We start from the raw sequence: 18607 nt of genomic DNA, 5'->3' as shown, positions 1-18607 counted from the left end.
ATTTATTTATAAGATTAGAAAAATATTTGAAATATTCAACTGACTTCATTATGTTGGACTTAATTCATTAATTTTTTAGTATACATTGTATGCTACCTTATATTCTAACCATCAATTACTCACTTATTAATACCCACTAACTAACCATTTAATAAATTTACAACTAATACAATTAATTATTATTTGTCGATATTAATATCCACTAGCCAAATATTCAATGAATTTACAACTAATAAAATTAATTATTATTTGACAATATCAATCAATATCCACTAGCCAAATATTCAATAAATTTACAACTGATGAAATCAATTATTATTTGACAATATCAATCAATATCCACTAGCCAAATATTCAATGAATTTACAACTGATGAAATCAATAATTATTTGACGATCAAATTCAATTGTATAATAATATTGTGTTGTATCGTCATGATTCGGAGGAGTTAAACAAATCAATGCCCATCGTTGGAAAAATATGTGTTATGATATCGTTCCCAATTTCACTTTTCCAAGAGGCTACACGGTTTCAGGTGAGCTCTAAAAGATTGTTAAGTGTTTGAACCTACAAATTTATCCTCACAAAATCAAATCAAAACCAATTTGTACAGCGCAAAGATTTGTAAACAATGCAAATTTTACTGACTTCATAATATTTCAATAATATCCAGTAATTTTATAGGTTCAGATTTATTTAAAGCCATTAATATATTATTATAAAAACTCCAAATGTTAAGAAACCAGAGATCACTAATCTTCGTTTTGAAAATGTTCTTTGTTAAATAATTATTCTTGTAGTATGGTCGATATTATCAATATATTGACTTATTGTCTATCAACTCCCAATTTATTGAAAATCTGTAGCAAACAAAAATATATTGCTGTTGATCTAAGAAAAATGAATAGGTACCGTAAATATTTTTACATGATAGATTTCTGTATAATGCAAATTGGATTTTTAAAAATGTTGAATCAAAAAAGAATAACATTAGCTATAAGAACTTATTATTCAATTCACTTCCTCTAACCACACGTTTAGTTCCTGGCTTCGTTTTTAAACCCGGCCTCAGTATACTGAACGTTGAATTGGATTTTAACTCTAACAAATCCGTTTGTATCCTTAGGAAAATACTTGTCATTCATTATTTTTTTAGTAAAAATCTTAGCAACAGGTATCTTTGATTTTTCATATCCCCTGAGAAAGAGGTCACCCTGATGTCTAAACAATAGGTCATCACATTCACTTTCTGCGATTACTGAGACTATTGTTTGTATTTTAAAAATTACTTCATCACCTGTTGGATTTCCTCGATCCCCAGGCTCAATGAAACACCAACTGTAATCATTATATGTGTTTATTGAGAGATTGATGCAATATTTATCATTGCAAGTATCATAAATTCTATGAGTATCCGAGTTTCCGTTGTATATAAAAGTATGTGAGTGTTGAAATGTTTCTGATGTGATCGATTTTGGCAGAAAGTTACGTTGCTGGTGAATCACTGAGAGATCCACTGGCATGGGTTTCGAATACAACCGTATCAAATTGCCTTCTATAGCACGTTTCTCAGTTGGTGAGAGAAGCAGAGACGGCTCAACACGTGACTTAAACTCTTCTGAACTGATTGCTAGGAATCGTATATGCTTCTTCAAATGCTTAAAGCTAGACGCCAACTCACCATCGCTAAGCTGTTTTCGAGCTGCTTCAGCCAGAGCCCATTTTTCGAACATATCAAACACCTCAATTTCTGATTCAAAACTGAGATAACGAGACTTCAGGATCAATTCGATTGTTTTGGGTTTGGCTGTTGGGAAATAGTCACTTTTAACTGCTTTGTCCGTTTTTTCTTCAATCATTTTCAAACACAGCTCTTCAAAATCGGGTGTATTGCTTGTTTCACAATTTTCGTAGAATTCCAGTACCTCGGAGGGCTTGAGCCGCTTTTCTATGTAGTTCATGCACTCCTGGATAAGTTCCGAGATGAGATACTTGCGAGCCGCAATGTAAGTTGATAGGGCGTGAATAGTAGATGTGAATTCCACCTCACCTGTGTAGATAAAATGCTTCATGCATTCGAATCCTTCGACGTCCAGATCTTCAATTTTGACAGCGTTTTCCTCCTTCAAATCACCGTAGAACATAGCTTTAAACACCTCGCTTACCACAGAGAACAGGAGTTTGTGTCCTTCAACTGCAGTGTTGTCAGGACCAACTATGAATTTGCAATCGTAGCCAATGCCATTGTCTGATGCTTGGAGGAAGCGATTTTTAAAATTTCCGGTTGACTGGGACATTCTCAAATACAAATATTTAGTAATTTAATCAATTGAACAGTAATGTGCGTGTTAAATAATGCTGGTTTTCTAAAACACCCGTAATGCACTTGTAAACAATATAAGATTTTTACAATTCAACAATACTAATGTAATTCCAGTCGTGACATACTGAAATAGTTGGCTGGTAACTGACTACTGAATTTCTCAATACTTTACAAACTAACTAGAGATAAGGAAATCTGCTTGAGAGTTACGAACCAGTTGTATTGATTAGTTCAGAGTCTGATATCGATAAGCAACTGCAATCGGAAGAGCTCTACGTCTCAGTGGCTAAAAGATAAGATAAAGTTCTTCCTGACTATTTGCTGTGAGCATATACTCACCCGTTCACTTTCTATCAAACTTCTGTGACTATAGAAACATAAACATTGTTGAAGTTTTTATTTAGATCAGATGATTCAAGCATATTATTATTTAAGTAGAAGTTGGTTCGTATATAGGTTATGCGTACCCTTCAACAAGGAATGTAGATAAAAAGTTTACGTTCGTCAGCTGTTCAGACTTTATTTATGATCGATTTTATTTGGCTTGACATTTCACTTTACCGGGTTCAATATTTCTTATTCATATTTACCTATCATAGGAGAAACAAAATCTCTCATAATTAAACCATGAAATCACGTATCCTTCCAAGAGATTATGTATAAAACGAGCGCCTCAATTCATCGTTCAAATTCATAGTGTTTTATCAATTTTAAGATGTTTTCTGGAATAATAAACTAGGATTATTACATGATATTCATAATTTCATTTTCCATTATAGAACACTATTTCGAATACAGTGAAGAAGATTGTTTTTAATTTTGGAAAAAAATTCAAATTAATCAATATTTTACAGTTTTGAGTGCTAAGTGAGAGGAATTTTGTTATTAATTTGGATTTCAATCTATAAAATTAGACAAAATTTTATAAAGTGGAAGAAACATAACCTATTTTCTGGACTATTCTAATGAATGAAAATTTGGGCTATGATCTTCTACCAATTAATATTTAAAAAAAAAACATTGTAATTTTAAATTGATAAAAATTAATCTTTTAAATAGACATTATAAATAGGCCTGGAAGCACTGGTCGATTGCATATCTTCATTAGAAAAAAAGAGGAAAAAGACAAACTGGAATCTGAGTTATTAAAATTTGATACATTTCAACATGAATTTAGAAAAATATCGACTGTACAAAATTTGAGTTTATTTTATTTTGATTCATATAGGTAATTGATTGATTTGTATACTTTATTGAAGTTGTATTTTTTTGGATAGAGATCAATTAATTATTATTATGATATTTGCTTTCTTCTATCTTTTTTAATGCAAGAAATTGTCGCTCATAATCCAGAATTGGGTGTGCATTTTACTTCTTATTAGTGTAGTCAAATTAAGGTTTGAGGTGGAACCTAATAATTGATCGAGCGATGTGAGGTCTAACATTCAAGTCGACAGTTTCTCTTTATGTTTGTATGTTTATATGTTCCGCATTTTCGGCGAAACGCGGCAATAGATTTCCAGAAATTTGACAGGTATGCTCCTTTTTCATCATAAATCAGCTGTTGAGTGTATTATTAATTGCATGCAATGATGCATGCAATATTATTATCTCAATGTAACTTGGTACAAAATCAGCTGTCGTGTGGACTATTAATTGCATGCAATGAGGCATGCATCTATTGATAACTCGAAGTAGCATAGTATTTTTTCTCGACTATTCTGTGCTTTCAACTCGGTAAGCTTTTGATGATAGTAGCATAGTTGTTTACAACAAATTACTAGTAGTTCTGTGGACAGCAGACCTCGCGCAGTTATAAACTACAGCCTCCTCTTATACTGTACATCAGAGTAAATCCAGCCCTGTAAATTATGTCGTGTCGGCGAGATATCGGTGTGAAAACAGATGCTGGCTGTTGGGGATGGTGTATAAAAAAATGCTAACATCAAAAGCTAATCTCCTTCAAGACATACTGGCAACAGGTCAGCCCGAATTGAAAGCAGAGAAAGGTCGAGAGAAAATACTTTGTTCACTTTCAGTTATTAAAATTGCATGCAATGAATAGTCCACTCGACAGCTGATTTATGATGAACAATTCTATAGGCTGATTTTTACGGTAATATTGGCGTTCGAAGGATACTCCTTTTCCTTTTGTATTATCCTCAAAATGCAAAATTTCAAAAAACCTTGTATATACATAGACGTGCAATTTAAAAAGGAACATACCTGTCAAATTTCTGGAAATCTATTGCCGCGTTTCGCCGTAAATGCGAACATTATAAACATACAAACATAAAGAGAAATGCAAAACCGGCAACGTCACTTTGCTCGGTCAATTAGCATTGTTGGTACAACAACCCAAACAGCCATTAGTTGTTTACACACCGATTTCTCGCCGACACGACAGGACAGGACATAATTTACTCTTATGGACAGTATTAGAGGAGGCTGTGGTTTATAACTGCGCGAGGTCTACTGTTCACCGAAATACTGAGGGTGATGCCCACATAAGCTCTTAGGCTTGTGCGTGGGTAATGAGTGAGAGGGATGATGATGAGAGATGAGTCCTAAGTGAGAGGAATTTTGTTATAAATTTGTTGAAATTGCAACACTAGCGATGAGGCTTGTAAATAAGTGACCGCTGCCGACCACCGAGAAAGAATACCAATGAGTTTCAAGGAAATGTTTACACATTAGCAGAGTGTTATCAACGTGTTAACACTCCCATTAGAATCAGATGTATTCTTTCTCGTTCCATCGAACTCGTTAGATTTTCCTTTCTTTATTATTATTGCGGACTAGCAGGGACTAGCAGGAAACCCGTGCTCCGCAAGGGTCTATTTTCAAACGTGACAAACTGAAAACTTGACGTAATGAAATCGTTAAGAATTGAAAATAGGCCTATAACCATACTCGGTTAATTAAGAATCTATATTTAAAATTTCAAATTAATCAGTCTAGTAGTTCAGACGTGGTGATGATGCATCAAACATAATTTTCCTATCACGTACGTTTATAAGCCAGTTCATTCCTTTATTATAGTATAGATGATGCCCATGTAAGCGTTTCGCCTAAGTTATTTATAGTTTTATAACCAAAACAAATTCTAGACGGAGGGCTCTTCCGAAAACGTATCGAAAGTGATCAATTGTCTTTTTATGAGAGGATGCCTCAAGTCTTTATTTGTGAGGATGTTTAAATCACGTGACGATCAAATTCAATTTGATAATAATATTGTGTTGTATCGTCATGGTTCGGAGGAGTTGAATAAAAACAATGCACATCCTTGGGAAAATATATGTTATGATAGCGTTCCTGTTTACACATGAGATGATCCTCAGTCACAGGTGGGCTCTGAAACATTGGAAAATGTTTCAACCTACAAATTTATTCTCACAAACTCAAATCGAAACTAATTTGTACAGCGCAAGGATTTGTAAAAAATGCAAATTTTACCGACTTCATAATAATATATCAATAATATCGAGTAGTTTTATAAGTTCAAATTTATTTAAAACCATTTATATATTATTATAAAAACTCCAAATGTTGAGAAACCAGAGATCACTAATCTTAGTTTTGAAAATGTTATTTGTTATAATATTATTCTTGTAGTATGGTAGATATTATCAAAATATTGACTTATTGTCTATCAACTACCTATTTATTGAAAATCTGTAGCAAACAAAAATATATTGCTGTTGACCTAAGAAAAATGAATACCGTAAATATTTTATTACATGATAGATTTTTGTATAAGTAAATGAAAAATTGGATTTTTTCAAATGGTGAATCAAAACAGAATAAAATTAGATAATATTCGAACCCATTAATTCAGTATACTGAACATTGAATTGGATTTTAATTCTAACAAATTCGTCTGCTCCCCTAGGAAAATACTTGTCATTCATTATTATTCATTTTTTATAACGAATCTTAGCAACAGGCATAGTTGATCTCTTTTCTCCGCTCAGAAAGAGTTCACCCTGTTGTCTGAAGAATAGGTCATCACATTCACTTTCTGCTATTACTGAGACTATTGATTGTATTTTAAAAATGACATCACCATTTGTTACACCGAGAAACAAAGGCTGAATGGAACACAAAATGTAATCGCTATATGCATCATTAATTCTAGCCCTGTCTATCAAGAGATGCAAGCCATATTTTCCATCGAAAAAATTATAAATATTTCCAGTAACTGAGTATCCTTTATATAGAAGAGTTTGTGAGTATTGAAATGTTTCTGATGTGATCGATTTTGGCAGAAAGTTACGTTGCTGGTGAATCACTGAGAGATCCACTGGCATGGGTTTCGAATACAACTGTAGCAGATTGCTTTCTATAGCACGTTTCTCAGTTGGCGAGAGAAGCAGAGACGGCTCAACACGTGACTTAAACTCTTTTGAGCTGATTGCTAGAAATCGTATATGCTTCTTCAAATGCTTAAAGCTAGACGCCAACTCACCATCGCTAAGCTGTTTTCGAGCTGCTTCAGCCAGAGCCCATTTTTCGAACATATCAAACACCTCAATTTCTGATTCAAAACTGAGATAACGAGACTTCAGAATCAATTCGATTGTTTTGGGTTTGGCTGTTGGGAAATAGTCACTCTCAACTGCTTTGTCCGTTTTTTCTTCAATAATTTTCAAACACAGCTCTTCAAACTCGGGTGTATTGCTTGTTTCACAATTTTCGTAGAATTCCAGTACCTCGGAGGGCTTGAGCCGCTTTTCGATGTAGTTCATGCACTCCTGCATAAGTTCCGAGATGAGATACTTGCGAGCCGCAATGTAAGTTGATAGGGCGTGAATAGTAGATGTGAATTCCACCTCACCTGTGTAGATGAAATGCTTCATGCATTCGAATCCTTCGACGTTCAGATCTTCGATTTTGACAGCGTTTTCCTCCTTCAGATCACCGTAGAACATAGCTTGAAACACCTCGCTTGCCACCGAGAACATGAATTTGTGTCCTTGGACGACACTATTGTCAGGACCGACTATGAATTTGCAATCGTAGCCGACGCCGTTGTCTGATGCTTGGAGGAAGCGGTTTTTGAATTTCCCGGTTGAGCGGCACATTTCAACTATGATTTAATCAACAGTAATTTTTTAGTTATCTAGAAAGTCTGTAATGCACTTCAATCTAATGTAAGAATGATAAAATATCACAATTCAACTTTACTATGTTCATGTTAATCCCAGTCGTGAATCACTGAATACTGAAACAGATGGATGAATACTGCCGACTGAATAGTTGAACAGTGTTGCCTGGTGTGGGGAATTTTTTGCTCAACAGAAACGTTGGTGGGGAAAAAAGTGACGGAGAAAACAGCAGTACTTGACTTGGATGAGATAATCTTATTGCGTAAAAGTTAGTAATATTAGTCCCACAGCACTCAAATCGAGCGAACACTGCCGTCAAACGAGAAAAAATACCGTTGATTTTCAAGGAAATATTTACACATTAGCAGAGTTTAAACAACATGTTAACACTTCCATAATTCACTTTCTTGGTAATGACTACTTATGTAAAAATTTAAAAGTCAAAGTACCTTTCAAATCAAAGTAGCATGTTTATTTATTTATTCATTCATTCAATAATACACAAAGCACAATTCATTAAAATGATTGGTGAAGGACAACAGTTACAGCCCAAAACTGTTCCTTCCCCTAATTTTGATTCATGGTCCAAAAAGTAGGTTATGTTCCATTCACTTTTGAACTTGAGTCTAATTTTCAGTGCAAACACTTGGAACAAAGAAATTTTGGATTTAGATTTCTATTAAATAATCACTTGAAATTGTAAAATAATGAGTTACTTTAATAGTATCTTACGTCACAAGGACGGGAAGGGGCCTTTTACAGTCGAGAATGATGTTTCTAGTCGAGACGTTAGCCGAGACTTGAATTTCATTTGAGCACTGTAAAAGTCGAACTTCTCGTCCAAGTAACGTACACTATTTTTTGTCATAACAATCTAAAGAAGAATAATTGAAGAATAGAAAAAAAACCTGCTTGTGCTGAAATTACTACATGCATTCTATAAACATAACCTAGTTTACAAATTCTGATCCAGGAATTTTGCGGAAGTTGACAAAACTTCCACCTGCAGCGCTGAAGGTGTTTTTTTTGTAGCAGTTTTGCTGTTCCTATTTCGGAACGAGGAAACATACTCGACTGTAAAGAAAATATATGGTTTCATCACGCGGTAATGAGAATTATTTATGTTTATTTGTTCTGCAAACAGCTGTTTACCGGCTTGATTTCATGCATGGAAAACAGCTGAGATTCAATGACTATGAAAAAAATGTTGTGGTTATCAAGTTATGCTGTGAGAAATAAAATAAAGTAGAAAAAAGGTTACTTTGATTTTCTTAATTTTTACATTTGTATTATTTTATGATTGTTTTGTGGCTTTGTTTTACTTTGATTTTCTTAATTTTTACATTTGTATTATTTTATGATTGTTTTGTGGCTTTGTTCATATAATTCTATTTTAATTTTTCTATTTATTAAATTTGCTTGACTGTTGCAGCCTGGACCCGAACAACCAGCGCGCAGTGGAGGGGCTGAACCGGCTGGACGGTGCGGGAGGGACGGGGGGTGCCAACGGTGGTGCAGGGGGGGGTGGCCGTGACACCTCCTACTACAACCCCATGTCCGACGTGGACGGCTCGTTCGTCGACCACGTGCCTCCCTCGGACCAGGAGGACAGTTCCGAGATATCTGTCTGAGAGGCGGCCACTCAGTAGACGAATAGAGCACCCGGTTCGTTGTTCATTTTTTTATCAATTAACTAGTACTCTACTTTTTGATTTTTTTCTAAGGCTGGCCACTAACGGTAGAACTTGCGTGATACACATTCATGTTGTCATAAATTGTTGTGTCATCACAGCGAAAGGCTTCTAGCAAAATCTTTTGAGATTAGGTTTTTTTATCTCCGATTTTTTGTTGTTTATTTTTTCTTCGTTGCTCTACTTGAGGTTAAATTATTTTTCTATCACTATCAGCCTCTCGTTGATCACATTAATCAATCAATCAAAAATTTTATTCAATTCAGCACAAGAAACACAAAAGAAATCAAAATACAAAAATACAATAAGAAATAAATTTCTAATAAAATACAAAAAACAGACTTCATGGTGTAGTGTGCTGAAGAGAAAGTAAGGAGGAAAAATACTTAGCCAACTATGGTTTCCCATGTAATAGGCAGGTAGAGGGTATAAAAAGTAAGGAATGAAGTGTGAAGAGGAGCGGAAAAGGGAAGAATGGGAGAAGAAGGTAGGAAAAGAGAGAGAGAAAAAATGAGCAAAATTTGCAAGCTAGTCCACTTTCAAAAAATGAATCAAAAGAAATGGCATTGCAATCAGTAGTTTGAGCAGAAATTGAATGACAATGATGAAGTTGAATGACAACATGTATGACAATGATGACAAAACATGCATGATGAACATGTGTGTGTGTGTGTGTGTGTGTGTGTGTGTGTGTGTGTGTACATCGTGCATGTTCTGCAGTTAGTTGCCAGCCTTAGACACGACTAATAACAAGTTAAAACAAACTAGATATACAGAGGGGTCCAAGAAAATGTATACACTGATTGTCAGTGAACATAGAGAACAAAACAACGCACAAACATTGAAGAAAGATAGCATTAGAAGTTATCCCATGGTATAAGGCGTTTATTTCCCAAATTTCACTGAACTCAAGTCGATAGTCCTATAGTACTTTTTCGTGATGCTATGTGACGCTGGTAGTCTCTCATACTGTGCCGTTCTCACACTCTCACCTCAACAAAACAGTAATAATAGACAGTAATCGGCTTGGGTTGACAAAACTTCCACCTGCTTGTGCTGAAATTACTACATGCATTCTATAAACATAACCTAGTTTACAAATTCTGATCCAGGAATTTTGCGGAAGTTGACAAAACTTCCACCTGCTTGTGCTGAAATTACTACATGCATTCTATAAACATAACCTAGTTTACAAATTCTGATCCAGGAATTTTGCGGAAGTTGACAAAACTTCCACCTGCTTGTGCTGAAATTACTACATGCATTCTATAAACATAACCTAGTTTACAAATTCTGATCCAGGAATTTTGCGGAAGTTGACAAAACTTCCACCTGCTTGTGCTGAAATTACTACATGCATTCTATAAACATAACCTAGTTTACAAATTCTGATCCAGGAATTTTGCGGAAGTTGACAAAACTTCCACCTGCTTGTGCTGAAATTACTACATGCATTCTATAAACATAACCTAGTTTACAAATTCTGATCCAGGAATTTTGCGGAAGTTGACAAAACTTCCACCTGCTTGTGCTGAAGGTGTTTTTCTTGTAGCAGTTTCGCTGTTCCTATTTCGGAACGAGGAAACATACTCGACTGTAAAGAAAATATTATATAGTTTCATCACGCGGTAATGAGAATTATTTATGTTTATTTGCTCTGCAAACAGCTGTTTAGCGGCTTGATTTCATGCATGGAAAACAGCTGAGATTCAATGACTATGAAAAAAATGTTGTGGTTATCAAGTTGTGCTGTGAGAAATAAAATAAAGTAGAAAAAAGGTTACTTTGATTTTCTTAATTTTTACATTTGTATAATTTTATGATTGTTTTGTGGCTTTGTTCATATAATTCTATTTTTATTTTTCTATTTATTAAATTTGCTTGACTGTTGCAGCCTGGACCCGAACAACCAGCGCGCAGTGGAGGGGCTGAACCGGCTTGACGGTGCGGGAGGGACGGGGGGTGCCAACGGCGGTGCAGGGGGGGGTGGCCGTGACACCTCCTACTACAACCCCATGTCCGACGTGGACGGCTCGTTCGTCGACCACGTGCCTCCCTCGGACCAGGAGGACAGTTCCGAGATATCTGTCTGAGAGGCGGCCACTCAGTAGACGAATAGAGCACCCGGTTCGTTGTTCATTTTTTTATCAATTAACTAGTACTCTACTTTCTGATTTTTTTCTAAGGCTGGCCACTAACGGTAGAACTTGCGTGATACACATTCATGTTGTCATAAATTGTTGTGTCATCACAGCGAAAGGCTTCTAGCAAAATCTTTTGAGATTAGGTTTTTTTATCTCCGATTTTTTGTTGTTTATTTTTTCTTCGTTGCTCTACTTGAGGTTAAATTATTTTTCTATCACTATCAGCCTCTCGTTGATCACATTAATCAATCAATCAAAAATGTTATTCAATTCAGCACAAGAAACACAAAAGAAATCAAAATACAATAAGAAATAAATTTCTAATAAAATACAAAAAACAGACTTCATGGTGTAGTGTGCTGAAGAGAAAGTAAGGAGGAAAAATACTTAGCCAACTATGGTTTCCCATGTAATAGGCAGGTAGAGGGTATAAAAAGTAAGGAATGAAGTGTGAAGAGGAGCGGAAAAGGGAAGAATGGGAGAAGAAGGTAGGAAAAGAGAGAGAGAAAAAATGAGCAAAATTTGCAAGATAGTCCACTTTCAAAAAATGAATCAAAAGAAATGGCATTGCAATCAGTAGTTTGAGCAGAAATTGAATGACAATGATGAAGTTGAATGACAACATGTATGACAATGATGACAAAACATGCATGATGAACATGTGTGTGTGCGTGTGTGTGTGTGTGTACATCGTGCATGTTCTGCCGTTAGTTGCCAGCCTTAGACACGACTAATAGCAAGTTAAAACAAACTAGATATACAGAGGGGTCCAAGAAAATGTATACACTGATTGTCAGTGAACATAGAGAACAAAACAACGCACACACATTGAAGAAAGATAGCATTAGAAGTTATCCCATGGTATAAGGCGTTTATTTTCCAAATTTCACTGAACTCAAGTCGATAGTCCTATAGTACTTTTTCGTGATGCTATGTGACGCTGGTAGTCTCTCATACTGTGCCGTTCTCACACTCTCACCTCAACAAAACAGTAATAATAGACAGTAATCGGCTTGGGTTGACAAAAAATCGGATTGAAATATAGAACTTCAGCTATACAGAGTGAGTCATATGTATAGGAACCCTTTAATAAGTTGGAGACTGTTGTAGATATAATACTGTAACTTTCAGGATAAGTTATTGGTCAAATACTCTACCTTTTGACGTACAACTGAATTTCAACTCATAAGGGGGTGACTTAGGGGTTTTAACTCGAATATTTTATATTTAAACACCCATTGTGTGGTACATCATTTTAAAGGCCTTTCTAAAACAAGAAAGATGGCATCAATAAAAATGTTTTATGATATCTGTATCCAAAATGGCGGCTGATTGAAGTTTTAGTTTTTAGAGAAATGAGGGGTTGTAACTCAAATATTTTGAATGTAAACACCCACTGTGTAATACATTATTTTAAAGGCCTTTTCAATACGAGAAAGATGACATTAATAAAAATGTTCTATGAGATTTCATCCAAAATGGCGGCTGATTGAACTTTGATCAATTATTTCTTTAAAAACTGAAACTTCATTCAGTCGCCATTTTGGATAAAAGTATCATAGAACATTTTTATTGATGTCATCTTTCTTGTTTTAGAAATACCTTAAAAATTATGTAACAAACAATGGGTGTTAGCATTTTAAATAATGCAGTTATAAGCCCTAAGTCACCCGCTTGAGGGGTTGAAATTCAGTTGTACGTCAAAAGGTAGAGTATTTGACCAATAACTTATACTGAAAGTTACAGTATTATATCTACAACAGTCTCCAACTCATTGCAGGGTTCCCATACATATGACTCTATATACCATGTGATATTTATAAAATAGCATTATAGTACCTTTTTGAAATAATAGATAAAAAATAATAGTTTCGATATTCCATAATATCATCTTCAGGTTTTTCAAAACCTGAGTATTAAGGTAGGCTCACACAGATCGTCATCGGACGGACGGCACGCATCGGACGGATCGGATGATTAGATTTGATGCATTGCTTTCAATTGGAGTGCGCATACCTATACGGATAGTGAAAAATCTGGTGTGGCGCACTCACACAACTTTCCTTGCCGTTATAAAAATTTATCACCTGACGCTAGTGTTCACGCGCATTTCAAGTCTGCTATTCCAAGATCTGAGCCAGCTGGTGACAGGGCAATAAAGCTGGAGACACACGAGGTCTGCTATCTCTTCATAGTGAATGATTTAATAGAATCAACAGTTGCCAACACAGTTTGCAATTGAATAATCACATTTTCTCGAATTCCGAGCTTATTTTCAATTTTAGGTGAAAATGTTACCAAACATCAATTGTAGAGATTTTCATACTCAATCTTTTCCACTTGAATTTTTTCGTTCAAATTGTATCTAAAGCCTGATAATTGGGAATCTAACTATTAATCTTACTCTGTATTAGGCCTATAGTTGAATGTTTTGTGAAATAGAGTGTGGCATGAGTAGCCCTCATACAAACTGTGAGGCCGTTTCAAAGCGTTATAAACTTCAAGGGCCAAACCTAATTTAGCGCTTTTTAAGGTTTTTTTCTTTGCGACAACCTAATCAACCAATCGGAGAGCTTCCTGCCCTGCCGACTCTGAAAACGCCTGAAAAAACGTTTAATATGGTCTGGTCCTAAGCTCGTTTCAGACCGTCTTAGGGTGGTGTAAGACGTATCCCAGCGTATTGATACGCAAGCTATGAACAGTTCTTACAAAAATGTATCTCATAATTCTTTAAATCACTTCACTTATATGGGCCAATTTATTCAAATAATTAAAATCAATATAAAACTTGTAGTACCTTTTTATTAAAACATTTTAAAAAGTTAAAACATTTTAACAACTAGTTTCGACCTACTTCGGCCATTTTCAAGTTAAAATGTAAAAATAAACAAGTTGATACTAGATAAACGTATGAACATAAAATATTATCATAGAGAAACAATAGCATAAGTAGATATCCCATGGTATAAGGTGTTTATGTCGCAACTTTTACTGTTATCTCAAGCCGATTACTGTCGATTATTGTCAATTTTTACTGTTTTGTTGGGGTGAGAGTGTATGAACGGCACAATTTGAGAGACTACTAGCGTCACACAGCTGCATAGGAAAGAACTACGTGAACTATCGGCTTGGGATAACAGTAAAAGTTGCGATATAAACGCCTTATACCATGGGATATCTACTTATGCTATCGTTTCTCTATGATATTATCTAGTATCCACTTGTTTATTTTTACATTTTAACTTGAAAATGGCCAAAGTAGGTCGAAACTAGTCGTTAAAATGTTTTAATAAAAGGGCACTACAAGTTTTATATTGTTTTTATTAATTCTCATAATTTTTTGTATTTTATCTGTGGTCGAGTGTAATTATTGTTTAGCTGAACAACTCTGGATACGGAGCGACGGCTACGTTGGAAACTGTAGCATTGACGACGCGTATTAAGTAGCGTCAGCGATGCTACGAATATTTTAAATTGACAGATTGATTGACATTAGGAGATACGTTTCTCAAAAGACGCAGCTATGCTACGCCTGGTTTAAATTTACAAATTTATTAACATTAGGAGATACGTTTCTCAAAAGACTCAGCTATGCTACGCCTGGTTTAAATTGACAAATTTATTAACATTAGGAGATACGTTTCTCAAAAGACGCAGCTATGCTACGTCTGTTTTAAATGGACAGATTGAAACATTAGTAGATGCTACGTACGGCGATCTGAGACGGCCTGCCAGTGTGTTACCAAGATATTCACTGTCGAAGTGTATATAAACATTTTTCGGACCCATCTGTATTTATTGAACTCTTTTCAATCTACAAACAATAGAATAGAATATCTTTATTAGCCCCAATAGTACATCACAATTTGACATATAGGTCAGTCAATACAATAAAACACTACAACAAACAGTCACAGTACACTCAAATTCAAATATACATCCATTACATACAGTTCATAATATAATCAAGAATCAAGAATTTTATTGGCCATAAAACAACATTACAAAAATTTAAGCAATAGGCTTCTTCAATAATAAGTAAAATATCACAAGTTGGACTATAAAAAAGATCAAATTTACACATACACTTTGAAATATTTCAGGTACTCATTAACAGAATAGAAAGCTTCAGACTTGAGCCATTTATCAACAGCAATACAAAACGTTTTCAATGGTAACTGCTTAATTGAATAGACTTAGAACGTTGTCAAAAATCCACTTTAATTAAATAAAAATTAAAAATTAATTTATTATTAAATATAATAAAATATTATTATATTTAATTAATATATTTTAATTAATTTAATAAATATTATTTTATTATATTATAATAATATAAATATTAATTTTTATTTAATTAAGTGGATTTTTGACAACGTTCTAAGTCTATTCAATTATGGAAAAGTTCCACAACATCAACATTAACACTAGTAACTGCTTAACATTATCTGGTAGTAAATTAAACAAGCGAATTTGTAGGTACTTATGAATTTTTAGAGTTCTAGTCAATCTAACTGTAGGTCCAGTTATATCATCCCTATGTCTAGTGTAATGTGAATGTACAGAAATATTTTTATTGAAATTAGACAGATTTTTCTTAACAGAGATTAAATTATAATATTTATATACAAACAAGGCAAGGTCATAATTTTATGTTCAACAAAAATTCCTCTACAAGATTCATTGTATTTCATACCAAATATAACTCCAAGTGCTTTCTTTTGCCATATAAATGCTTTTTTGAAGAAGATGAGTTGCCCCACAGTTTTACTTCATAAATCAAACTCAAAAGTTTATTTTTTTTATTGTGTATATTACAATAATACACATTATTTTACATTTGTTTTTAAAGATCTACAGTAAGATTCAAGCTATAAAGTCAGCATCTGATAAAATTTGGTTTGCTATCCTTGTCTATAATTAGTCAAAGCTGATAACTCCATCCTTTTCTAACTTCGCACCTTTACCAAATATTGTTTCTATATTAAAATAAGATAAACTACCAAAATATTTCATTTCAATTAAAAAAAAATATTATTAAATCATCATAGAATAATTTATTTTCTTGACGAATATTTAATATATTTTGAGATTTAATTGATCCTTATTAATAAGAATCGACAATAATTAATATTAGATCATATTTACCGGGATAACTCGAATCACAACCGGGATAACTCGAATCACAACTATGTACTATGTACTATTTAGCTATTTGCTATGTACTAACGGCAGAGGAAAATGGAAACAATGCCTTCCTATCATTTCCACTAACTTTATAACGGGAATCTTACTATAGGTAATATATTCCAATTTATTCTTCTATATTCTAATTTTCTAATCTTCTAAATCGAGTTATTTCCTGTGACTCACTGCCAATACTCAGGCTTTCTCTTTGGTTGGCAGTGCAAAAGAAAACTTTATTTGCAGTACCGTTTTGTCTGATTTATTCAATTTATGTTCTATTCATCATTTGTTTAACTAATTTTCTTTTGCAAATAAAAATGTATACATATAATTATTGAATTCACTTGTTTCATTTAATTGTAAAAAGACTTTACTTTCAGGAGTCCAGACAGTTGTTTGGATATCATGTCTTGAATCTGCCTACTGGGTTACCAATTAGCCCTGGTGTCTTGAGGACTAAAACTTGAAGAAAACCAAGTTAATCTTGGATATCGAGGATCGCTTGCTCTACGTCAATCTGAGCTCGAATTTTAATCTATAGTTTTCAGTGATAATGAATTCAACAAAAACTTGTGTACTATACGTGTATAGCTCAGAACTCCAATTTGAAATTCATAACATGCAATTGTTATATTTTATTATCATATTTCATATTTGTGAATATTCTTAAGGTATCCTTCAGAACTTACAATGCCATTTATTTTTCAAATATTGATCCAGTTTTTTTTTTTAACGCTCGAGACTGGAAACCATATTGGTAACACAATCAATGTTAATTATTATTTTCATTGTTCTACTATCACTATATTTCGGATCACTTTGTATAATTAATAAATAAACTTGTATGATATTCTGAGCATTCTATTTTTTTGTTGAGAAGATTGATATCAATAGACTTGAAATTGTTACTACCACTTTTATTATTTTATGAGGACTAGAATAGTTGTGACACCATTACCAATCTAGTTTTGAGTTATTCAAATAAATAAGTGATTGTTGAAGTGGAGTTGTACTATCCAATCTGTCCATTGTGATTGATTGAAAACCCCTTGATTCAAATTTAATCTACAATTCCTTCTTGGATTTATAATACCTGATAGTATATCAAATTTGAATTGATCATCGTTTTTATCATGGTATAGTCTATTTCTTGTTATTATATCTTTTGGTGTACCATGTACATAAGTCAATGTTATTGAATAGGATTTTCAATTTATTTATGCCTCTTTATTATTAATTTATTTACATCTCTATGTGATTTGATGATTAAGATTAAAATCTTCAATGAAATCAGCTCTAGTTCATTCTCATGAGAAATGTATGTAGTTTTATCACTTCTATGACTGTTTACTCTATCTTGCAGTAATGTCTGTAAACAAGATTCTACGTTTTCAATTCTTTCTTGCTGGATTCCAACACCTCAGTATCAGTAGAAGTGAAATATTTTGCAACAATTTTAAATTTTGTACCAAATTCAAAATTATAAAATTAAATCTTCTATAAATAAACTTAAGAATGAGCAAATTACTGATGGAATCATTGATAGTTTAATGGGAATAATTATCATAATATTTGTCAAGACAATTTCCTATTGTTATTAGTAAATTTCATTATCAGGAATGTGGGGAGGGATATCAAATATAAAAATAAGGGAATTCAAATAATAATTTCCTTCTCACCTCCATGGTTAGAAATTTTCTTTTATCAGGATTGCATATAATCATTGCCACCTTTAATAAGAAGAGGCTGTGTTCGTATAATATAGAAAGAATTGTATGAGATATGAAGCTACTTTTTCAAAAAATCTCGATGTAGAAAGTAATACTTTTCTTGAATAAATATTATCCTTTTGTAACCACTCTTTCTTCAATATCATTCACTTTGATAAACCTGAAAGCTTCCTTACAAATTCTTGAAACTGCTGTACGGTATTGATCAATCAGGTTCCAATCAATTATCAATCTTGTCTATATTCTATCTCTCTTACATTTCTAAATAAATTTGACATAGTTTTCAGTCAATAAATCTTTTACAACCTGCTTCTTTTGAAAATGAAAAATTTATAAATTTTGACATAAAGTTATCAATCCTAAATTATTGTTTTTAGTTAATAAATATTTACAACCTGCTTCTTCTGAATATTGAAAATGTATA

The 18607-nt window shown here is 33.5% G+C and overlaps 1 protein-coding gene across 4 annotated transcripts in view; it reads left to right on the top strand.

Moving 5' to 3' along the window:
- Positions 1-18314, top strand: part of LOC111045410 (anaphase-promoting complex subunit 7) — a 47440-nt gene extending 29126 nt beyond the window's left edge. For 2 of the 4 annotated variants that reach the window (XM_039434772.1, XM_039434773.1), the window contains 2 exons: positions 8864-9096; positions 16834-18314. In XM_039434772.1, the coding sequence (XP_039290706.1) occupies positions 8864-9062 (199 nt within the window). In that variant the 3' untranslated portion in view covers positions 9063-9096; positions 16834-18314. Of the gene's footprint in view, positions 1-8863; positions 9097-11016; positions 11250-16833 lie in introns of all 4 variants that reach the window. The other 2 variants (XM_022330815.2, XM_039434771.1) reach the window with 1 other exon arrangement.
- The last annotated feature ends 293 nt before the right edge of the window (positions 18315-18607 follow it).

Source organism: Nilaparvata lugens, chromosome 8 (assembly GCF_014356525.2).
Source record: "Nilaparvata lugens isolate BPH chromosome 8, ASM1435652v1, whole genome shotgun sequence".
NCBI classification, from domain to species: Eukaryota; Metazoa; Arthropoda; class Insecta; order Hemiptera; family Delphacidae; genus Nilaparvata; species Nilaparvata lugens.
Note: the sequence above shows the minus strand (reverse complement) of the source record. Positions and strands in the feature narration are given on the sequence as shown.